The sequence below is a fragment of the Amphibalanus amphitrite genome, unplaced genomic scaffold, assembly GCF_019059575.1.
Source record: "Amphibalanus amphitrite isolate SeventyFive unplaced genomic scaffold, NRLGWU_Aamphi_draft 000084F_arrow, whole genome shotgun sequence".
NCBI lineage: Eukaryota > Metazoa > Arthropoda > Thecostraca > Balanomorpha > Balanidae > Amphibalanus > Amphibalanus amphitrite.
In genome coordinates, this window is record NW_024881580.1 from 252,673 (window position 1) to 276,345 (window position 23,673).

General features: G+C 46.6%; 1 protein-coding gene across 1 annotated transcript; it reads right to left on the reverse strand.

The window, feature by feature from the left end:
- Positions 1–970: 970 nt before the first annotated feature.
- Positions 971–21,880, reverse strand: LOC122379758. Its single transcript, XM_043362196.1, has 13 exons — positions 21,631–21,880; positions 14,472–14,594; positions 13,948–14,118; positions 13,488–13,632; positions 13,000–13,127; positions 11,784–11,972; positions 11,127–11,376; positions 8,021–8,382; positions 6,926–7,164; positions 4,886–5,117; positions 4,453–4,616; positions 4,119–4,250; positions 971–1,882 (listed from the first exon to the last, which is right to left on the reverse strand). The coding sequence occupies exons 1-13, from the start codon at positions 21,878–21,880 to the stop codon at positions 1,661–1,663; spliced, it is 2,607 nt and encodes an 868-aa protein (XP_043218131.1). The 3' UTR covers positions 971–1,660.
- Positions 21,881–23,673: the final 1,793 nt, after the last annotated feature.

Here is a 23,673-nt window from a genome sequence, read left to right on the forward strand (position 1 = left end):
GCTGTTGACTTTTTAACATCATTTGCTCAGTATATTGGGACAAGTATTTTGAGTGTAAGTGTGTCTTGATTGGTCAATGTTAATTTACCTTTCGCTCGTTTTCAGAGGTTCATACACATCGCACAGATCTGTGTACTCCTAGTTTATTTTTGACAATAAAAAGCCGTGACCGACGCAAAAGTTCTCAATTGAAACGCTATCCTGTTATTGGAAGTTAGTTAGTTATCATGTTATTGGAAGGAATTAGTTCACTTTTAACATGGGGTTTTGAACTGGAATACCGGTTCCGTAGCTTGAGCTGAGACAAGTACAATCAGGAGCTTTTACGGCCCAACAATCACCCTAGGCAAAGATATTCCATTTCTCGTCCCGAAACGTGTCTTGCTGAGGAAAGTGTGCCTTGCTGAATGCTGAAGACAAACCCAGAATGCAGCCACCCCAGCCTCAACTTGGCGTCAGCCAATCAGCATGCTGCTTTCAGCCAATGGGTTTGAACTATGCAAAATGATTGCTCAACGCGTAATAAGCTTCCACGTCAAACAATAATTTATATAGAATATAGTTGCTCCTATATTAAAATATAGAAAATAATATTTCTAATAAAAATATTCTTTTTTCTTTGCTGATCATTTTAGGCAAAAAAATCATAATTCCATCGCAAAAAACTAATTTCGATGAAGTGAACTATTCCCTTTCCTGTATCACTTGATCTTCTATATCCGCTATCAAATTAGAAAAAATACGAGCTACTCGGCACTCGCAATCCTAGTTTTATATTTACAACATACTCACATCATCATCATACATTTACTTGTGAGAAATTTGAAACAACAGCTTTAATATATCTTATTCCTAAAAGAACTTGCAAACAAGTACCGTAGTCAGTCAGCAAAAGAAGTAAAGAAACATTTCCTACAGGTATGTGCAGAATGCAGATAGGTAGTTCATGTGTTGTACTATGAGCTCAAAGAAAACTCGTTACATCTATTTAGATTGTACAATACGGAATACAAACAACCTTCCAAAATAATGTACAACAAACTGTAGCAGGCAGCGGAAGCCAGACAATCCATCAAGCACATCGCAATGTTTCTAACTGAGACTCACTGTCAGCAAAATAGACACCTTCCGATATGATATGTCGCTCTTGAGCTGATGTTTTCAAAGCCTGATTTTTAGCACAACGTCTGCAGTCTGTATGGATGCCTTATTCAGTATCCACTTTGTCAAATCGGTACTAATCTCAGGCCGTGCCTCATATCGACACTGCAAGGCATCGCATAATTTTCGCTGGTGTGGTAATGTCTCTTGCTTCACAGCGATGGCAATATTTACATTCTATACGATACAGGTCCCACGAGAAAATACAGTTTCGAGATACAATTGCCGTCGGCTTTACGGTTGCGGATTTGAATATGCAACTCGTCACCGTTTTTCGTACCAATACTTACATAAAAGTGTCCTGTTGACATTAACGCAATCCACAGACGTAAACTTCCACCAAGTAAGAAAAGTCTGACAGCAGTCCCACCTTGACACCATTTTACCAAAACCGTATCTCACTGTGAGTCCGGCGTGAGCCTATTCACCTCTCACAGCCCGACCAGCTGCGTGTGACGTAATCCCCGATTGTGTGTCGTCATCACACCTGGAGGTGACGTCACGTAGGCGTCGATCGGTGACCAAGTAGCAGCAGCAGCAGTAGAGAGAATGCAGGTAGGGCGACGGATGGATGGCAGCGGGCCCGGCCACCGGACAGATCAGGAATGGTTACCTCCACGTCCGACGTTTTAAGCACAGATAGCAGCGGGTGCGACAGAACGGCCGGCTCTCGGTGGTTTATCATCCGGCTGATCTCACGCAACGGGCCTGAGCACTCCGACTGAAAATGCAGAAAAAAAAAACGTCAAAAATGCATCATCGCGAATTGCCCAAAAATATGTTTAATATGAAAATAGATGTCATGAGTAATCCGAACTGTTTTAACAGATAAAGTTATCAAAGTCAAGATCCGTTTTAAGTACTGGAATTTAAAATAGTCAAGATTGAATAGTTATAAGTAACATATCACTCTGAGCCGTTCTACAATGTTTGAATACGAGTATAGTTGCCATGCTCGTCTGTTTGCATTCGAATGACCAGTAGCAAGGACTTTCCTGCAAGCAACTAGGTATGTACACTGTAAAAAAAGTTTAGCATTTGGGGTACTAACTGCTGCTATTCGTAGCACCTTTTAGCGTCAAAAGAACCCTACGACGTATTTACAAAGAAGCATGGTGCTAATACTGTGCTAATGATAGCTAACATTCCCATCAAATATTATAAGTTTAGATCACCTATTCTTCTACTGAGCTTAACGTCTACTTCTGCTAGTACCCAGTCCATCAGTGAGTGCTCTTTCAAGCTGGATTTCTAATTAGAGCCATTTTAAGTGTTTTAGAAGTTGGTAATGCTGAATATGGTGCTTACGTTAGTATCATATTAGAACCGGACATGCTTACAGAGGAAACAAATTTGAAATTGGCGCCAAAGAAAGTAGCTAAGCCCTGCTTTACAAATCTCTGGGAGTCTCATCACCAGCCCTTTAGCACGTTTTGACGGCGCAGAGCGATTTGCGCATGCGCGTGCCAGCTGTTTCCGGCCACGTGTTGCGCCATTTTAGTGGAGTCCGTTGGTCGTGGTGGGAGTGTGTGCACGTGCTCCGGTATATGAAGTGAAATGAAGTGAAGTGAAGTGCTCCGGGCACATGCCACCGAGTGATAGCTCTGGAATGATAGCTTAAATCAGCTATTATCGGTGGAATCCGTCGTGCGTGGCATGGGAGTGCGTGCCCCTGCTCCGGGAGGCAGTGAGGTGGAGGGAAGTGCAGTGCAGCAGTGCAGTGAAGTGAAGTGAAGTGCTCCGGGGCCGGGTGGTACATGAGCATTTGCCACCGACACATGCCACCGACACCGACGTTGATCGACTTTGGTGAGTCTGACACGTTGTATCTTTTGACATTATCTTATATTGTTTGAGTGCTTCATATTCCGAATTTGGCAAATCGCGCTTCTTGGTCTGAAGGAAAGTTGTGTTGTTTGCGAAAATAGCTCCCAACAGAAAAAAAAACTTGGAACTGATCCAGTTTTTTTTTTTTTGCTCCAGGCATGGGGCCTGGTCAGTTCTTCCGTCGACTACCACTTACAATGGAGGACAACTACGACAACAACACGGGGTCTCCGGTTCCGTCTATCACTAAACGCCGTCTGGTCGTGGATGAGGTCGAACTTATGGCCATGAACGGAACGTCGGTTCAACGACCCCCCCCCCGCCTCCCCCAGTCGATCTCGCGTTAATCGTCGGTCACTGCGAGTGTGCAGGTATATGAGCGACCTTTCGTTATTTCCCGTGCGTTTGTTTGTGTATATATTTACATTTGTTTTTCATGCAGATGATATGAAGTGTTAATAAATGTTCCATTATTATATTTTAATTTTATAATATGTTGGATGCTTGAAAGATGCACTTACACGGGAATATTGCAGAATGCAAAACACAATCATTGAGACTTGTAGTTATCACTTATCTAGGATATAACCTTTTTTGCACGTCTTTTCGGCCTTACACAATTTCCTTTTTGGTAATTGATTAGTCCTTTTTGCAGTAACTAGTGAAAGTATGTGCTGCTAAAGAAAGCAGTTTTTGCTAACTTTTCATGCAGCAGCTTTAACTAGTATAGATATTCTACTTTCAGCCCCAATGCTTTCGTTAGCATTATTCTTCTTGTCGTGGGGTAACAATAGCGCTAAAACGGTTCATATGTGAGTACGGAAGGTACTAACTGCATGCTATTCTTAGCACCTTTTAAAGTTTAGCACCGCTAGGGTACTGAAAATTGGTCTAGCAGGTGTAGGGTACTACATTTAGTACACGGGTGCTAAACAAATATGGGTACTTATATTAGCACCTTGATACTAAACTAGATCTCAGTTAAGTACGAATAAAATGCTTAGCTTAGCACCACTAGGGTACTGAAAATTAGTCAATTGAAAAGTACCTCTATGGTGCTAAACTTTTTTTACAGTGTAGTTGCTTTCGTAGTTACCTATGAAAGCAATCTGCAATACCTGCATACAAACCTTTTCTCTGCGCAAAATTTCCTGGTTGACAGCCCGATTGTGTAACTTCTGTTCAGGCCGAAGTCTCGCTTGAATGATGATATTGTTGGTTGACTCGAAATGTTCATGAACCGAAAGAGTGCACTGCCAATCCTGAAACAACAGTTGTTAAAATTAAAAGTAATCAAATAATATAGCATATCTGGCTCTGTTTGCTGCTGTTATGTAATCTGCCAAAGCCATAGAACCAACAAACCTATAGATACACATGCGTTTGTACCTTTCAGTCTCATATTTCTATCGGCATTCTACATGTTTCTAAATCAAAATGCTATACAAAAATAATTAGCTTTACCTGAGCACCCATGTCCTGTCTCTTGAGGACAACGTCGAGAATGTTCTTCAACTCTTCGACGACATACTGTCTAATAGTCTTGTGGGTGTGTGGATAAAGCATGTCTTGTTCGGCCCGACTGTACCCCAAGAACAGGAACACACCAAAGGGAAGCGAATAGTCATCTGAAAAAGACAAAGCATGTCATCTGCTTTGTGAATTTACGCGTAAGATGATAAAATTAAATTTTGAAACAATAACGATAAAAAGGTGTTCTCACAAGGGCACGGCGTCTACAAATGGCTGGCTAAAGCAGAGCTAAAGAGTCTCCTCGTAAATAATTCTAGGCTTCGTGTTTTGTAGGAGGGGTCTGAAAACCAACTTAACTTTGATCAATTTAATTGAGAGCCACAGGAAAATGCATAAAATGTCGATCCTAATTGTGACAACGCACCGTCTGCAGGTCTGGCGCAGATGAAGTCTCCATGGTGGCAGACGCAGCCCTCTTGGTAGGATACGAGTCCGGCCGTGCCGTGGTGGTACAGCGCCAGTGACGACTGACACTCGCGCTTCTCCAGACAGTCGAGCACGTTACAGACGAGCCGGCCGCGGCCGTGGCACATGCACAGCTCAGAGCAGTCCTTCTCGTCTCGGTACGGGTCTGAATTACCCTTCAAACGGTAGTACTGCCACCAGAAAAGAAACACATCCATAGGTGTAGCAACGTATCTCTTTGGTGAAGGATACCTTTCACCAAAGTTTCAGATTGGTGAAGGATCCTTCACCAATCTTGGACAATGCAAGGGGGTGTCTTCACCTACCTATGCTTAGAACTACTGGATTCGACGGTTGATCAAATGTCTGTTTTTTAACCCGCGCCCGGCTGGGGGTCCTGGATTTCCACGCCCTGCTGGGGGGGGGGGTGTTTGAACACCCCCTTCTAACTCGGCTCCTGGGCCACGTAGCGATACGCGGAAGGCGGCGTTCGAAAGAGCGCCAAAAATAATGACGAAATCACTTCGGTCACTTTTTTGGTCAGGTCAAAGGTCAGGTCACCAGAGGTCATTGAAGGCAAAATTTCGCCGATTTCCAGGTCGAATGTCGACAATTTCCAAGAAGCCAACGCATAGCTCGGGAACCAATAGAGCTACAGCGCCACGGAAAAGCGCATTCGATAGCCCTATTAACGCCCTTTCTGAGTAATTCGCTCAGATTTGACCTAACGTCAACGGTTTTGCCTGCAGGGGGCAAAAACTGCCAAAATAGACGATTTTTCGGGAACAGTTTTTCTGCAATAACTTTTGACTCAAGCCTTGCACGAGCTTTCTTTTACCAACATCGTGTTCCTCTTGTCAAGACGCATCGAATGAACTATAATTTGACATTGAAAGTTCAACTTAGAAATTTGACCTCTGGTCAAGGTCATGATTTGAGCGGACATTGTCATGTTGCATATTAGTGGATCTGTATCGTCGAGCTGAACATATATAAGGCGTTTTCATCGCTCTAGCATGCCTCTTTCAAAAGTTAGTCGCAAAAAACTGTTGGATACCATTCGTGACCTGAGATGACCTCAGGGGCATAAACAGGGGTCACGGGTGCCGTTTTCATGTTCAGTGTGTCAGAGTTACTTGTAATTTAGTGTTTGAGTGTTTAGAATAACTTTCGTCCGAAAAGACGGTTTTGAATTTTCTCCCATTGACTTATAATACCTAGAGAGGTCCCAAATTGACCCGACCTTAGGTCACCGATATGAAAATTCCGAATTTTGTACATACTGTTGCACTTATCAATTGCTGAAAGCTTCAAAGCGATCCGTCACTTGGTGTAGCTATGGCATACATTGAAACATTTTATGATGTGTTTATGAGGTGAGGTCACTTGTAGCGACCTGGTGACCTGACCTTGAAGGACCCTGATCTGAAATTTTCACAAAATGTATAACATTGATAGATGATAAGGTGCCGCCGTTTTTCAGATATCCGCGAAAAACCGCAGGGGGGTGGGTGGGTGTTCAAAAACCTCCCCCCCCCCCTCCCAGCAGGGCGCGGGTTAACACACTTTGACCATTTGCCCCAGTAGTCAAAATTCCTTAGCCGAGGCCCTGATTTACATCTTGCTGTCATGGCAAGATGCACAATTCAATTTTAGGCAGGCATTGAAAATTTGACGTTAATGGGATGATAAGGGCGTAAGATATCTGCGAAAAACAAGGGGTTGGCGAAATTCGCCCCCCCCCCCCGCTTGCACTGTGCGTGTTGGTTGGCACGGTCCTGTCCCTTTTCATAAGGCTCAGGTGGCATCCTTCACCAATATTTTTGGCGCTCCTACACCCATGAACACATCATTGATGACATTGGATAAGAAATGTCCTCTAAAAGCTCTATGAAGCTGACGAAATTATCATGTTCGAACAAAATTGAATATTCTGACGTTGGTGTAAAAGCCAATGCAGCCGACGTTACGGATCACAAACGATTTCAACTCTCCTTACCCGCACTCCTGCTCCTACGAGGATAAAGTCGTCGGGTCGTCCCGGTTTTCTGACCACACAGTGGGGCTGGCTTGGGACGACGGTGGCGTCATCGGCGGCAGAGTCCGTAACTAGTCTCTGACTGTCTGGGAGCGCTACCTGCCTCCGCCGGCTGCTGGATGGGGGCTGAACTGGCGCCGGAGGGCCGTGCAGGGGACTGCCGCTCGGCTGGCGCAGAAGGTACTCCCGCTGAGATAATTCTGTTGGGACAGATCACCCGGGGAGATGTTGGATAACATTTGTGGTGCTCAGACATGCACAAAATTTGTAACATCTTTCCTTGGGGCATGGGAATCGGAAATGGAGAGTACCGCAACTATGTGAAAATATGCTTTCCGCATGAAGTAAGTTTCGCCCACTTTGTTATCAGTTTCGTAACTATGCAGAAGTTACAAAGTTCAGTTCTGAAGAAACAAAAGAATACCGAAAACAAGCAAAAATCAACAGAAGGAAAAGGTGGAGTTGCTAGGGAAATTTTGACTTCAAATTCAAACTTAAAAGCCAGCGGAAACAGCATTCTGTTTTATCATTCAAAATATTAGGCGCGACCTGTAATGTTTAGAGGTCACAGGGGAGTATGAGAACTGAGAAGATACTATGCAGATAGATGACAGAGACCACTCGAGCAAAGCAATTGGTTGGACCCCGAAGCTCGCACAGACATTTTAGTAACAGGAAGCATGCGGTCAAAGCAAAAAATAGTTGGAACACAGCTCTAGCCAGCTGAAAACGCGATGAAGCCCGAGTTAGCTCGTTTCCGCTGCGGACCTTCCACCAATACGGTTGCGGCGGCCGTCGCGGCGGTAAAGCGACTGGCCTGGTAGACTGTGCCGCCATACAGGCACGTCAGGCGGGACAGTATAACTTCCAGTGACTGAGCCGGAAAGCGGAGGCAGGTGCCGGGGCGGCCGCTCGATAGCTCTGGCGGTAGCCCAGCTCAGAGCCCAGAGGTTTACGTATTGGTCTACCTTTAGCAATAATGCCAATACATGAGATTGCTCACATTTGTATGTACTTGACAAAACAGGCGTCTCCCCACAGTCCAGGTCCACGTACCGACACAGGGGTTAGCCCAGAGAAGGCGCTCCCAGTCGTGGCAGCTGTGCTGGCCGGGCGTGGAGCCGGCCGCCGGCGCGTCGTGGCAGCCGCAGTGGCTGTGCAGCTCGGTACCGAGCACGGCCAGCAGCGCGCTCCGGCAGTGCTGGCTGGGGCCGGCGCAGCGGGCCGTCACCACGTCCACGGCGCACGCCTGCTCGTAGCGCTCGAGCCGCGGCCGGCAGCGGCCGTCCCACTGGCGGCGGCAGTGGCGCGCCACCCGCAGACACGACGGCAGCCGGCCGCCCTCCGGCTGGCTGGCGCACGCCGGGTGCAGCCGCTGCATGGCCGCCACGCAGCCCGACTCGCCCGCGTCGCTCCGGCTGCAAATACGAGCACAGCACTTTCAGGATCATAGTTTTCTGTCCACTAATGCACTAGTATTTACTGTTGTTGTAACAGATGTTAGCATAAGATAAGCGTTCTTTTCGCATTGCATTTCCAATTCACTTCTCGACTTTGCGCTACACGAAACGCATGCATTTCACGGAAAGAGAGAGAGAGAGAGAGAGAGAGAGAGAGAGAGAGAGAGAGAGAGAGAGAGAGAGAGAGAGAGAGAGAGAGAGAGAGAGAGAGAGAGAGAGAGAGAGAGAGAGAGAGAGAGAGATAACTGTATTTGACAGACTCGAGGTCCAGTACCAGTCACATCACATCAAAATTGTACCACTGTACAGGGCAGAGCACCACGCTCTCCGAATCGATGAATAACATGCCAGATCACTTTCATATAGGGAGGATACGATTCGGTTGTCCGTCTGGCTCAGGCGAGTCATGAATCCATAGACGGCCTTTCGATACATCGCCATAAAGTTATCGATTCTTTCATTCACAAACATGTCGGACGCACTACAGAAACGATGATAACCAAAGAACATTCTAGCTGCATTGTTGAAACAAACAGTAAATTTCCTTGACACAGAAGAGCGATAAGAATGCCACAGATGCACACCATGTACATTAGAACAATACGTAGAGTATAAGTACCGTTTCACATTATATGAGCACATTGCAAATTTCCTGATCAGGGAGTTTGCCCGACAACAAAGAAGACGATACTGATATTGGATTTCCAGATCATCAGTTTTCTTGGGGCTGCTGGTGATATGGAAGCCAAGATATTTGTACTGATCAACATAAGCTAGAACATTTCCACACAGCACAATATCAGGCAGGATCATATTTCGAAACAGTGGAGGCAGAATCGACATACACACTGATTTCTTGGTATTGAACACAATATCATGATTCCCTGCATAGTCAGCACAAATGTCAACCATTTTTTGCAGACCCTGTGGCGTAGGGGATAGGAGCACCATGTCATCCGCATAATATAGGTGGTTTATACTCCCCAGATAATGACATCCTACACCACTCAAGTCCAATTTTTCTGACAGCTGGTCGGTATAAGCATTAAACAGGTACGGAGAGAGTATCCCGCCTTGCCTTACGCCATTCGTCACAGAGAACTCCTCAGAGAGGGTTTTACCCCAAAGCACATGATACCTCTGTGAGTCTCGCCACCGAACGAGGAGCCTTACAACGCTATTATCCATTCCCCTACTCAACAGCTTATCAAATAGAGTCCAATGGTTCACGCGATCAAACGCCTTTCTAGCGTCCAGAAAACAGACAAAGACTGCACTCCTATTGCGCAAATAGTGGTCCACAATTTCTTTTAACGCATACACAGCCATATCGGTGGAGTGGCCCTCCTTAAATCCAAACTGATGATCGCTAGTGAGAAGACTTGCTTTACATCGAGTGAGTATGACCCGCTCCAGTATTTTAGAGCTCACCGTGGCCAAAGCTATTGGCCTATAGTTATCCTTATCAGTCAATTTGCCTGTCCGATCTTTCACAATAGGGCGAAGTATCACCTTCGACAAAGAAGGAGGCAAGACGCCATGTCTCACTATCATCGAGAAACATAACGATAGATGCGTAGCACATGGAACACCCGCAAACTTAAAATGTTCAGCAGATAGACTGTCACAACCTGGAGAGCGACCTGACGACAGCTCATGGATCGATTCTAAAACCTTAGGAACCGAGAACATATCAGCACCTTCACCATCATTACGAAGCTGATTCAGAACACCTTCTTTACAGTCATCGCCATCAACACTATTCAGAATATCAGCAAAGTGATCCTTCCACATGTTCGCTATATTTTTCTCTCCACTGACGCTTCCAATAGACTGGGCCAGTGGCGGATCAGCGTTAAGCTTACGAACTTCTTTCCAAAAAGTTGCTAAGTCGCGCGGGTTTTTAGCAAATTTATCAGCTAGTGATTTTGCTCGCAGCTCTTTCTCATTCTTAAGACAAAAACGAAGCGCATACTTGAATTGTGACCTAGCCATTCGCAACTGGCTGTAGATGTAGCCCTGACGGGGCTTTCCAACCAGGGACCAAAGGGAGTAAACATCACCGAACAAGGTGTGTTTCTCCTCCACAAACTCGGTCCAACCTGGGATTGTTCGCTTACAGCTACCATGCGCTCGTTTGGCCACAGTAGTAAGAGTAGCACTCTTAATAGCATCAATTATCGCTTCATAATAACCATTGATAGCCTCTCTGTGGGCTACACTACAGTCAGTGGCAGCACAGAATATAGCCTCAAACGGTACGTCAATATTAGACAATTGCTCCCTCGCAGCCATAGCAAAGTTGTTCAGACCAAGTTCGTCAACAGAAGACCAATCAACTACCCACCTAGGATCAGATTCAGCAGCCTCGTGTGAATCCGGGATAGGATCGGTGGTCATGATTTCCAGATCACAACACACTGGGAAGTGGTCAGAACTCATAATCGACACATCAACCCTAACAGCACGAACGAGAGAGTAAAGACTCTTTGTACAGACTATGTGGTCAATCCAAGATTCTGTGCAACTGCCATCATTAGTATGAGTGATTGAACTCTGGGGCAATAACAACACATCAGCAATGCGTAAGTCTGCCTCATGACAGAATGATTCAAGTTCAATTCCAAAGTCAAAAGGCTCGTAATAATTTTCAATTTGCTGGTAAAGCAATAAACGCAACAGCTGAATTAGCTAAATCTCACCGGCAGACGCAGAGTGCGGCGTCCATGACGAGCACGCTGTCTGACTGGTCGTAGAACTCCTGCATGTGCTTCATACACTGCTGGCGGTGGCACGAGTCGGCCGCGCAGCTGTTCAACATGGGCTCCAGCAGGAAGCGGCAGCGGCGGTCCCGGCGGCAGTTGGCCAGCGCCGTGTGACAGGACGACTGCAGCACCGGCCCGGCCGACTCCAGGTCGACCGAACCGGCTGAGATGGCAGATGGAAGCTTGGCTGGAGCAAAGGGAGCAGGGCAGCTGTCAGAAACACCGTATCAGTTTTTGTATGTTTATTTAATGATATACATACCAGAAATGCTCGTGTAGGTGGGAATTGACAATATTACGTAATGAAAGCTATCTCACGTAATGAAAAAGTCATACCTAAATTTATGCAAAAGTCCGACCTTCAATAGATCGTGAACAATAGCTAGGCTCTGAGAAGTGCAACAAAGGGAGAAAAGAGAAAACGGGCTAAGGATTACGAAAGGGGCTAAAGATATGAGATATATAAAAAGCATAATGGCCTTTACTTTGAATCTCCTTGACATGCATCAAGGAAACGTTGCATATTGCAGGCTGCAATGGCGTAGGAGTTTATTATCGGTAAAAATGTTAACAGTCCTAGCCTAGCTATCTTACCAGTAGTTTTTTGCTTTTCTTTGACGGCGTTCTCCTCAGACTTATTATTCATACTGTCCATCTCAGGCCCGTAGAGTGTCCTCTCAATACTTGATGACCAAGGTCGTTCTGACGTCAGGTTGAACAGCGGAACCACCAACTGCTGGTCAGCCAGTGGTCGGGAGACCTCGGCTTCTCCCAGACCGCTCACTGTAACAACAGTGCGTTAGGTATAGCGCTCGCAGGGGGATGGGGGAGGGGGAGACGTACGGGGTAGCGGGGTGGTGCGTGGCAAAATGTCGAGCGCGAGCTCCGTGGGAAGGTGAACGTCCACCCGGATGGGAATATTTACGCCCTGGGGTGACTAGGGATGTTATTGATGAGAGAGAGAGAGAGAGAGAGAGAGAGAGAGAGAGAGCGAGAGCGAGAAAGAGAGATGAGATGAGATGAGATGAGAGAGGAAATGAGCAGTGTACCCGACCCAGGTGTTGGGGATTACGAGTGCAGTGCACGGAATTCCATAAATATGGCGGCTCGCACACTCTCACTTGGGAAGCTGACTACTAATGAACGACACGGGCCGGTTTGCGATGCATGCCACGAGGTGCGACAGGGGTGCCGGTGCTCCGTGCCATAGTAGAGTGCAGGTGCCGTAGTGCTGGTGATGTTACGCAGGTCGGCAGGGTGTTACGCTTGCAGGTGCGCAGGATGGTGACACACGAGACAGCCTTTGGACTGGTGCTGGTGCTGGTGCTGGTGCTGGTGCTGGTGCTGGTGCCGGTGCTGGTGCTGAAGAAGGTGCTGGTGCTCAAGGCAATTAGAATGGCGCTTCCGAACCTGAAAGGAGGCGTATGAATTCATTGCAGTGCTGTGTAATTTCATACTTAGTTGATCATCTTTATTATCTATTTCTAGGATCGCATACACCGTAGCAATGAAATAGCTTCTTTGGAGTTTGAAGTAATTACAAAATGTAACAAGACAGTACTCGCTGGATATCAAATATGCTTGACATGCGGTCTAAAAAAGTAAACGTTGCCTTAAACCTTCGAAAGTAGATCTTCCTTCAGATCATCCTTGATATTCCTACATTGAAATTCCTAATAGTCACTACCGTTCAAGTGTTTCAGAGTACACAAAACAGAACATTGAAAAGTACAGCATGCAATATGTGATTGGCACATTACTGCACTATACTGCAATTGACGACATGCACCGCCGGGTAGCGACAACATACCTATGCAAGGATTCTCATGAACGGCTTTGAACGCTCTCTCGCAGTTCCAGTCGCGAAAATCAGTACAAATGCATCCGTATAACGGGCTCCGTTTCTTCAGCGCAATCCAGGCATCGCTGCACGCAGAGCTGAAGTCCGAACAAAACATACGCATTGCAGCGATGGCAATTACACAAACATCCTTGATGCGTCACAGTACGCCAAAGTACGACACAAAACAGACTTTCGGGGGTTTTTGAGCTCCACAAAACACTGGGCGTTTCATCGCTTATTTTAATCAGCTAATGGACCTGATAGAGAAGCAAAAGGCTCTTACTTATTTGAAACCTTATCAGGAATCATAGCGGATGCCAAACGGTCCTGTGTAGGTCTGACTGAGCGCGGCACCACAAGAGCATATTGAGAGTCAACATTTGTGTCCTACAGAACAAAACACGCTATGCGTTCCTACCTATATCCCATCAGCAAAGTACATACAGCCGGCTGACCTGTTTTTCATGTGACACGTCCCGTCGGAGAAGGGACACAGTCGCCGGTAGTCGTGATAGACTCTGGAGCAGCTGGGCTGCTGGTGGCACGCGTTCAGAGCGTACTCACAGGTAGGCAGGGCCTGCGTGGGAAACGGGTCCTTATCTGAAACATACGGACAAATGGCTATCAGGGTGTCTGTCGGCCATTGCCGAAGCATGCACAATCGTACAGGTGCATGGCTCCTTCCGGCTACGAGATAGGTGTTTTATGTCGTTTCATTATAAATGTTTTACATAAAAGTTTTCTAAGCGTGAGTAATCAAAACAGATCAAGCGTGCATGTCTATCTGTAGCACGAAGAGGTTATAGCCGAAATAATTACAAAAATGAAGCTTCCTAAGCGACAGCGGAATTTTACTGGTAGGGACCAATCCATTGACTAATGTCTAGGAAGCGGGTCTTTAGTATGCCGCCTCACCGAGCTGTTTGACGCTCAGACAGGGGTGGTCGAACACCAGGTTGCGGTAGGTGTTACACTCGGGGTCGACGCGCTGCTCCTTGCACAGACACGTGGGCTGGAAGAACTGGAAGGCCACCAGAGTCCTCAGAGCCGCCCGACACTTGGTCACCGTCACCGTCGAGCACGACACTGAAGTAAAGAGAAAAAGAACGATACAGTCATGATTAACGACACGCTTCGTTCTTTCAATAATGACAAAAAAGTGCACGGCGAAAAATGCGAACGACAAAAAGTGGCACTTTTGTTAACACATAAAATGTCACTGATAAGCTGAATTCTTTGCTTTAAAATTATCTATTCCACAATGGACTGGAGTGAAAATGAGTGAACAAGAAAGGGGAAATAAAGAGAGGGAGAAAGGGATGAAGGAAAAGAAAGAAGAAAAGAGAGAAGTGGATGAAGAAAGGGAGAAAAGATCACTCCCTCATAAAGTAGTTATAACGTCCAGCCTATAGCGTTCTCAGTGAGTGAAGGGGACTCACCCAGCTCGGGTCCACAGAGGCGCGGGATGATGGACGTGATGTACTGACATGCAGCGCTCCTTCGGCACAGCTGGCGGGCCACCTTACAGTCGACAATCGGCGGGCTGGTTCTCACCGATACCGCTGAAACAAGCACATCGCTTTGTAATGCATAAAATTACGGATGACATGCGTAACTGGCGGGCTGGTCCTCACGGCGATCGCTGGAAACAAACACGCTGGCGCCTTACAGCTGACAATCGACGGCTAGTCCTAACTAATACCATTGGCGCAAACAAACAAACAAACTAAGGAACAAGCACACATCCACCCCCCACACACTATACATACAGGGTCTTTCATAATGAATGTTACTTTTGAACATCTAATTAGGAGCTCTTAATTTATCACTTGTGCGCGAATTTTATTTGTGTATTGTTGCAAATCGAATAGGGTTTTGTCCCAAAAAATAAGAAATACAAAACGCAAATTTTCCTTCACGCAAAAGCAGAGTATGCCGACACCACCAAAACGCATTACGGATTACGGTCGACGGACAAGTCTTCATCCATTGGCTTTCCCCTGGGTCAACACTGAATGGGGTGGTTTACCTTTAGGCTGCTCAAGGAATGCCTCTGGCCTCAGGTCAGGCACAAGGTCCGAAGAGACGGCCTGTGGTTCCATCAGGATGGTGCCACAGTGCACACCACGGCAGCTGTGCGCCAGTGGCTGATAAAAAATTTCGAAGAGCGCGTTATCAGCCGCCTCACCGGGCGACTATGGCCACCACGGAGCCCTGAAATCTCCCGCTGTACTACTGGTTTTGGAGAGTCGCATTGGCAGATCTGAGACAAAACCCACCTGCAACCATCCACTGCGAACCACAGTGGAGAGGTTTGCTGGAAGCCTGGACTCAGACGTTGTGAGGCGCGGGGTGCGACACCTTCGTTTGAGGGCCGAAACGTGTGCCTTAAGAAAAGGCAATGCAGTGGAAAATCCCCAAGGAGCATTAAAATGAAAGTTGTGTGTGTAAGAACGCTAATGTGTTTCTGTTTCATGTGATGGTACATATCACATGAGGAATATATATGTCCTGAGAAATAGGTCCTTTAAAAGTAACATTCATTATGAAAGACCCTGTACCTCACAGACCGGGGAAACATGAGGAGAATAAATGCGTACCTATTACAAATGGATCGCAATGCTGAGCGAACAGGAAAATCCGTTCCTCATACGCATTTATTTGCTCGTGTAACCCCGGTAACAGTTGACTATTGGCGAACTGGTCCGTACCGCTATCGGTGGGACAAACAAACGCACTCTACGGTCGACAATCGGAGGTTGCTTTTCTCTGAAGGGGACCATGCCTCTGCTTCCTTATTGACTTAAGGACCAGGGCATTGGAGAATTAAGCAATATTTTGCTTTTTGAGCCGACATTCGATGGACAAGAAATTAAAACTCAGCTTACGCCTCTGAAGACAATCTCGTTATTCATCAAATGGTTGGCAACGCGGAACGCTCTGTAGCGACCTGCGAGAATGTCTATGAAGGTTAGCATGCCTTTGTGGTCGTCTTCCTTGGCACTGTTTCTGGAGGCTTTTCATCAGGAACTGTTAACCCCCACAAACCTGATTTCCGCTAATGCTCATTCTCCGTAACCTCCGTCTCAGTAGGAGGCCACTCTGACGGAGCTGCCGGAGCCTGCAGCCCAGCGGCAGCCTGCGAGCTCGGTGAAGCGGCGGCTGGCGTCTCAAGGTCGGTCTGCAGCACAGCGCGTGCGGCGCCGCTCATCGTTCCGCCGGACCGGCTCAACGGCCGGGGCTGGGCGCCGCCGCTCCGATCAGCCGGGCCCCGGCGCCGCTCGATGTTCATGGCCAGGTGCCGCCGGCCGGCCGGGGCTCGTGGCCGGGCGGCCGTACCGGTGAGATGAGACGGCGGGCCGGCGTGGCGAGCTGCCCAGTCGCGCCCCGGGCCAGCCGCGCCCAGCCGACCAGATTGGACGCCGGGAGAGGTGGTGCGGGCCGACACTGCCCCACAGGTACCCCCGGCGGCGGCTGCACCGCGCCTGCAGACCAGCCCACCGGCCCGGATCACACTCCGCGGCCTCGGAGCCGTACGAGATCTTCCTCCGGTATTTACGGAGAAACCGCACTGCTCGAGATTTCCCCGGTGGAGTTTTCTCTATGCATCTCCGATACAGATGTCCTAACTATAAATAGTTCCCTATGCCTCTTTCATTGCATTCACACCAGCATATTGAAAGGAGCGAACGAATCGAAAGAGAGAAATGGATGAAGTCATAAGCGAACTCTTTATTAGCATAATTAATTAACTTAACATCGTAGGTGCCTATGTTTGTTATCGTTACAAGGTGCAGCGTTTTATGTCCACAACAGCACATTCTTCTAAGAAGTATTGTAACGATCTGCGACGAGTTCTGGGAAACCCTTTGCCACTTGTTGCTACGTCCAACAGAAGCCATATTACGGCCGTATCCAAGAGACGTACTGAAACACTTCCCATGCTCCAGAAAAGCGCTAAGCAGGACGAGAAGTAAATAGGCTAGCGCAAGGCGTCCAAGAACATTTTCACCGTACCTACCTGTAGGCTGTAGCGTATAGTAAATGAGCAGACAGGACATAGTTCGTTTACTATTGATGGGAGAGAGACGCAAGTTAACGAGCACCTGGAACGAGGATTACCCGGAGGCGGTAACAAAATTCTGACCGCAGTTCGGCGAGAACTAGTAGGTGCCGAGCGGCCCGAACCGTCTTTTTAACTGCCCAAAGTCATACCAAAGTAGGACCTCGAGCGACAGGATTCGTGGTAAGCGTTCAGGAACTTTATGAACTGCATATTTCATAAACAAGCAAATTGCCGTAACTGACCAGTAACTCATCTTTCATCTGCACCATAAAAAGTAGCCACGGATCTCCTGTTTGGTGCGAACCGTCACACGCCGGTTAGAACAAATTCGTGTTTCCCTAATTATTTTTTCTACATCCCTAATCCAGATCAATAGGTTACGTCAAGTTATTCACTTTAGGAAAAGTAAATGCTCGTTTTAGTCACATATGTAGAATTGATGATTGTTTTGGGACTTTCATCAATTTATAGAAGTGAGACTAGTGAGAGGCTGCATGAAACATATTACTCGTTTTCATATCATTGACATACGGTCGGTTCAGTTATGCAACCTCTCCATCCAACTCAATGGAAAAATGAAACTCTTTCGGATGACAACATTGGTAAACACTCCAAGCATCGTTCAATTCTGATTCAATTCTGTTTTTTATTAAATACTGACAACCGGAAATTTTGCATCCGTTACCCTGCATTTTGTCTCCAAAGAAACTTGCAATCTCGAATTCATGAATTTTTCATATTAAATGTCCATTGACGTTTTAATTGGATTTTTTTAATGTCAAATTTTTATTTCTAATTAATTATTTCTAATAAATTTTTATTGGGAAATTGTTCCATTGGTGACCATTGACGACTAGGGTATACTGAGTACTGACCCCTGACGTGACCTAAAATACCTAAGCTATTTGTCATGATTACCATATAGATATCACCTTGACCTGCAACATAATTTATTGACTTTTATTGAAAAAGTTTGTAACAACGATAGCATTTTACAACAATCTCAAAATCAGTATACTGCATCCATTGATGGCCACGGTTGATCTGACCTTCGACCTAGCTTAAAAATGATAGATTTTTTTTCACATTTATTGTTATCGGTCTTTCAAACACCTTCCACAGTTTGAAGATACTTGGCTCTGAAATGGGGTTGAGAATGGGGCGCAAAACGACCCCTACGTATTTGGCATAATGCGTGCGTTTCTATATGCTCGTATAGGGGAAGGTGAACTATTTGCGTGCGCGGAAATCGTCTGTGCTAATCTTAGGCGTGACGTTATTCAAAATCTGCTTTTGTGGAAGGTCTTTAGATGGTGGCGCAAATGGGGCAAGGTACTGGCGCTTTTGGGCAGGGGTGCCCTACTTGCGCCTTTCGCAAGGGTTTGCTAGAAATTCGATATACAATTCACGGCTGACTTTAGAAGTGTGGTAAGGATTTTTTATAGAAATTAATCAAATTACGAATAAGAAGACGTTAACCAGCTCTCCACCCCTCCCTTAACGATTAATAGTTGATAAGCTAAGTATAACGCAATTTGGGCACCTTCCCCTACCACCATCTCTAGGAATTGAGTATCACCTGAACGTGCAGATTACGGATAAATTATTATCGTGACGGTTTTGGCACCTTAGCCCGTGCCCCGCTGGGCTATTCAGCCACATGCGCCCTGCTGAGGGGGAGGGGCAGATTCTCCCCCCTAAAAACCGAACATATTAGAACTTCAAAAATTTGGCAGTTTACAAGTGAAAATGAAGTCACATGGCGTCACTGAAACATCATTTTCTCAGCAAATTTTCCGACGGATTTTGTTTGAATTTTCAGGTAGGTAACATGTAGAATCAATGTAGGATAAGGTACGGAAAGTTTGACGTCACGGTTTAACACGCGCGCCGACGAGGGTCTCCGCCAACTTAGTAGGGGAAGTTGGGGCAATGCCGGAGTTGGGGCAAAGCCGAAATTCGAGATATTTCGAAAACCGTAAAACATGGATGCCACCTGTCAGTGATGCTCTGAAGCTTAAGTGACTACAATTATCGCATGTTTGTTACGAGTCGTCATTCGGAATACTTCGACTGTGAGGGCGCCAAGAGCGTTTTCAAGGTACGTTTCCCTTGTACTACATGCGCCTTTGAAGCTGCATTTTTTACTCATTATGCTACCGTTTGTCTGGCCAATTCGGTCAAGTAATCTTTAGCATGTCTTTGCATAAGTGTGCTGCCTATTTGAAATTTATACAGCACGTTGAAAAGTTATGGGCCTGCAAATGAAAGTATGGCTGGCTGGGGTAATGCCGAAAACGTGCGATTACGCACGTGTTAAAAGCACGCTACGTGGACTTTACTGCTGTAGAATAGCAACACGTATTTTTAGTCACACAAATTACACTTTCAACCGACACAACGGCCTGTTACCTATAAGGAATGATTTACCTGGCATTTTCTTATTATATCACACAATTATAACTTCCAGTGTGCACCGCGTCCTCAAGCTCTTGAAACGTGTGTCAGCTTTGATGAATTCTGGATAAAGTTTGAGATAAAATGGCAAAACATCAATGTCGGCATTCCCAGTAGATCATTTCTCCCATTTTCGGCTTTCCCCGCAGTCCGGGGCAACGCCGAAAAAGTCACTTCTTTGATATTTTTAGTTTGTGCGCTTAACGGTATGCGAATTCATCAAATGCGCCTGGTATGTTTGAAAGGCAAAAGACTGGCCTCTCGAATGACGCCAACAAGAATAGCGTATGTTGTCTACCTTGCGTGCTACGGGCGTCAGAAAAAAAGTCTTCGGCGTTCCCCCAACTTCCCCTACCGACGGGGGGGGGGGCGGATGACCGCCCCCCCTGAGATCTCGAGAACGAAGCAAGATAGCGACAAGCGGTAAACGGCATCGGATACGCACGGACAAGGTCTACAATTTTATTAAGGTCATTTTCAGGTCAGGTCAAAGATGACGTCACAGGGGTCGAAAAAGTCAAAATGGCGGCGCTAAGATATGGATAGAGTTTTTCTCGAATAACTTTCGAATTAGTTAAGACAGGAACAAACTAAGGGCATCATCGTGATTCTTTCGTCAATCCACATCGAATGATATATATATATATATATATATATATATATATATATATATATATATATATATATATATATATATATATATATATATATATATATATATATATATATATATATATATATATATATATATATATATATGTTGACCTCGAAAGGTCAAGGTCAAAGGTTGACCTCAGGTCACGTGACCTCGAGGTTATCATGTACCTATATCATTCGATGCGTCTTGACGAGCTGAACACAATGAGACCATCCGCGCGGCTGTATCTTGTTCCTGTACGGAGTTATTGGCAAAAAAAACCTTTGGTGTCCTCTGATGACGTCACATTACCTTACAGCTACCCAACAGCAAAACAGACCTCAAGGTAGTGAAGGTTGATCGTATATGAAGTCATGTATGGTATATGGGGCTATTCCGACCCGTTTTAGTGGTAAAAATAGGGAGTTGATTTTTCCCCCATTGACTTATAATGGGGAGGTCGAGAAAATGACCTGACCTTAGGTCACCGATATCAAAATTCCGAGATATAAAAATTGTAGCTACTAATGTCCTAATAACATCCTGCGACTTTCAAAGGCCTCCGCCATCTACTGTAGCTCTGGCATGGTGACAAAGTTGCAAAAAAGTGACTTGAGGCTGGGTCATTCAAAGTGACCTGGTGACCTGACCTTAAAAGTTAGGAGGTTCAAACTTGCACACCATGTGTAAAATTGATGAGAGAATAGTCGTACCAAATTTTGCGGCGGCCGCTACGCGCCGCGGTTTTCCCGCTATTCGCGAAAAACCTCAGGGGGGCGGATATCCGCCCCCCCCCCCCCGTCGGTGCGCGTGTTAACGCGCTTAGAAGCTATTTGCGAAAAACGGGATTCTGTCCCTACCACTGCGTGGCGCGGGTTAAAGCAGGGTTGCGGAGTCGGAGTCGGAGTTGTAGTGGGAGTAGGTCAGAGTCGACAATTCTTTCCGGAGTCAGAGTCGCAGTCGGAGTCGCAAGATGTAACCGACTCCGACTCCGGAGTCGGAGTTAACACTGCATTGCCCTAGGCCTACACCTGTTTGCTTGACAACATCAAGCTCGTTGACCTTTCCACGCCGCAGCTAAGATCATATCCATGTTTTGGACGAGCGTTTTCAGAAAAAAAAAGATCGCGACTGCAACAGAATCTGCTTTTAGTTTGGCATGCTATTTAAAAAAGTATATTTGCAAAGCAAGGCGATGAAACGCGCAAATGATCGCTTTATGCAAAATAAGAAGGTCGCCGACATGAGCTTTACCATAGTGTAATAAATAACATTATGCAAGGAATAAAATATGGGAATAAGACCCATAGAACCGTCCTTTTTGAACAACCTGCAGTCCCGGATCCAGCAGCTACCAACGAGTATGCTTCCTACCCCAAAGTACGACCAAGCAGTAGCGAGGTTACGGCGATAGTGATGACAAACAGTGTATACCCACCTGTCGGTCTAACCGTTGTTGAAGTGCTCGTCTTGGGCTGCTCGGTCACCCCAGACGCAGGCGATGTGGTGTACTGGGCCGGCAGTGGAGGTATGGAGTCGCAGCACTCGCGCTCAGGAAACTCGCTGGCAGCCGCGGCGTCCAGCCACACGGCAGTCACCACCAGCAGCGGCAGCAGCGACAGCAACAGGTCTTCACAGGACGGCAGGGTCTTCATCCGTCTCCTGGGCTTTTCTCTAACGTAAATCATTTCGAACCGTTCGTAAGTCCTCCAATAACAAGACTGCAATTAATTTGTCCACCTTTAATCAACAGGTGAAACGCACGCACTCGTCCTCTGGCCGCCGAGCGCGGCGCTGTTTCTGCTCCGAAGTCGACCAGTCTCTGAGGTCGCCAGGCGACGCACGACGTTTATATAGACGCGGCGCGCCGGAGCCGACCTCGACCGCCGGCACCGACGGGCCGCCGCAGCCGCTCGGCGAGCTGCACCGACCCAGAGACTCAGTCACTCAGCAACTCCACTTCGCACGGCCGACCCAGGAAGTAGTCTTTTTCAGCGCCGTAAGTCGACACTGATGAACGGTGAGTGGGTAGTTTGGCAACAGTCAGCCGACGACAAAGGACTGAACGATCGGAGCCAGGTGGAAAAACAAGCTGGTGGTCGTCAGACCCGTCGAAGGAATCAATAGTTGATTTGCCGCCATGGACTGTGCCAAACGATTTCGTGAATATTCACTGAAAGGTCTAAGATATTCACATGGCGTGCAGCTGCTGTTACTGGGTCCCAGACCCAGTCGGAGAAATCCGTAATGCATCGCTCATTCTTCAGCTCATCGGGTAGTTCCTGTTCAATTCGGGAAAGACGTTGAATTTATGTCGCTGCCATTACGTGACAGCGAATACGTACGTCAGATAACAATATAAATGACAGCCAGTGCAGTTGTGACATCCAGTGCCAGTAGTGACGACACATGTCAGGTGATGACTTTTCTTATGATGGCCATGGCATTACATCAATCATCACCCTGAAACCATCCTGAATCGTCCCGTGCCCGGCACCGCGCCCGGCTGACCCTCACGTGACCCTGCCCGCCACCAATGACCGGTCGACCAATTAAAGAGTCATCTAGTCACCGGCAGCGTAAAGTTCGACCGGTCACTCGCCCCGGGATCCGTTCGATACGACACCAGCCACCGGGCTGACCTTGGCGACCCCCTGATCAATAAAGCCTAAGGTAGCTGCTCAGAGCAATACCTAGGCTGAGCGCAGGTGGAGAGCGGGTTTGAGCCTCCCGACTCCCGAGCACCTCTCCAGATCGCCTAACAACTGCAAACGAGGCGTGTAATCCCAACGAGCTACTCACCTCCAGAAGGTGCAACTTTTCTTGCGCATTGTGAGTAGCTTGTGAGCTTCTTCGTACTAACCGGAAATTGGAAATTGGAAACCGGAAATTGTGGTATTCCGGTATTCCGGATGAAAATGCCAATAACGAAATTCACTCGTGCATATCAGTCTATCTTATTATCGGATGATGTGTAGGTTTGTCAAGTAACTTTTGTAAGTGCATGGCAAAATAATACTGTGCATTGTTTGTTCCCTTATAGTTCTTAATTCGTGATCGAAATGCTTTTCTTGGTAAGCAAAGACATATTGCTAAGTATCATGAACTGATTGTGCAAATTAAAATAAACTTAAGCATAGTTCGTTGCTATTCCATGTGTAAAATTAAGCTTATGTGAAACACATATAGTACCTCTTAACCGTGACAGATCGTCACTCACATCATTGGTGCCTGATTAGATCCAGCACGGTATTTAGGGCCATATGTCATAAGTTGTCCGTTTCGCGCACAAAGTGATACCATTGAGCCAGACATACGGCATCATCCTATCCACAACTTCGGCCGCCGGTCAACAACTATTGGCCATCTATCCAAACCATCCTCCCATAGTCCCTCTCAAAAATGTTGTCGCACTCTCTAAACGCGAGGTTGGGAATGCCAGTACCATGAGCCAAGGGTTGTCTCAACTTCTACGCCGGTC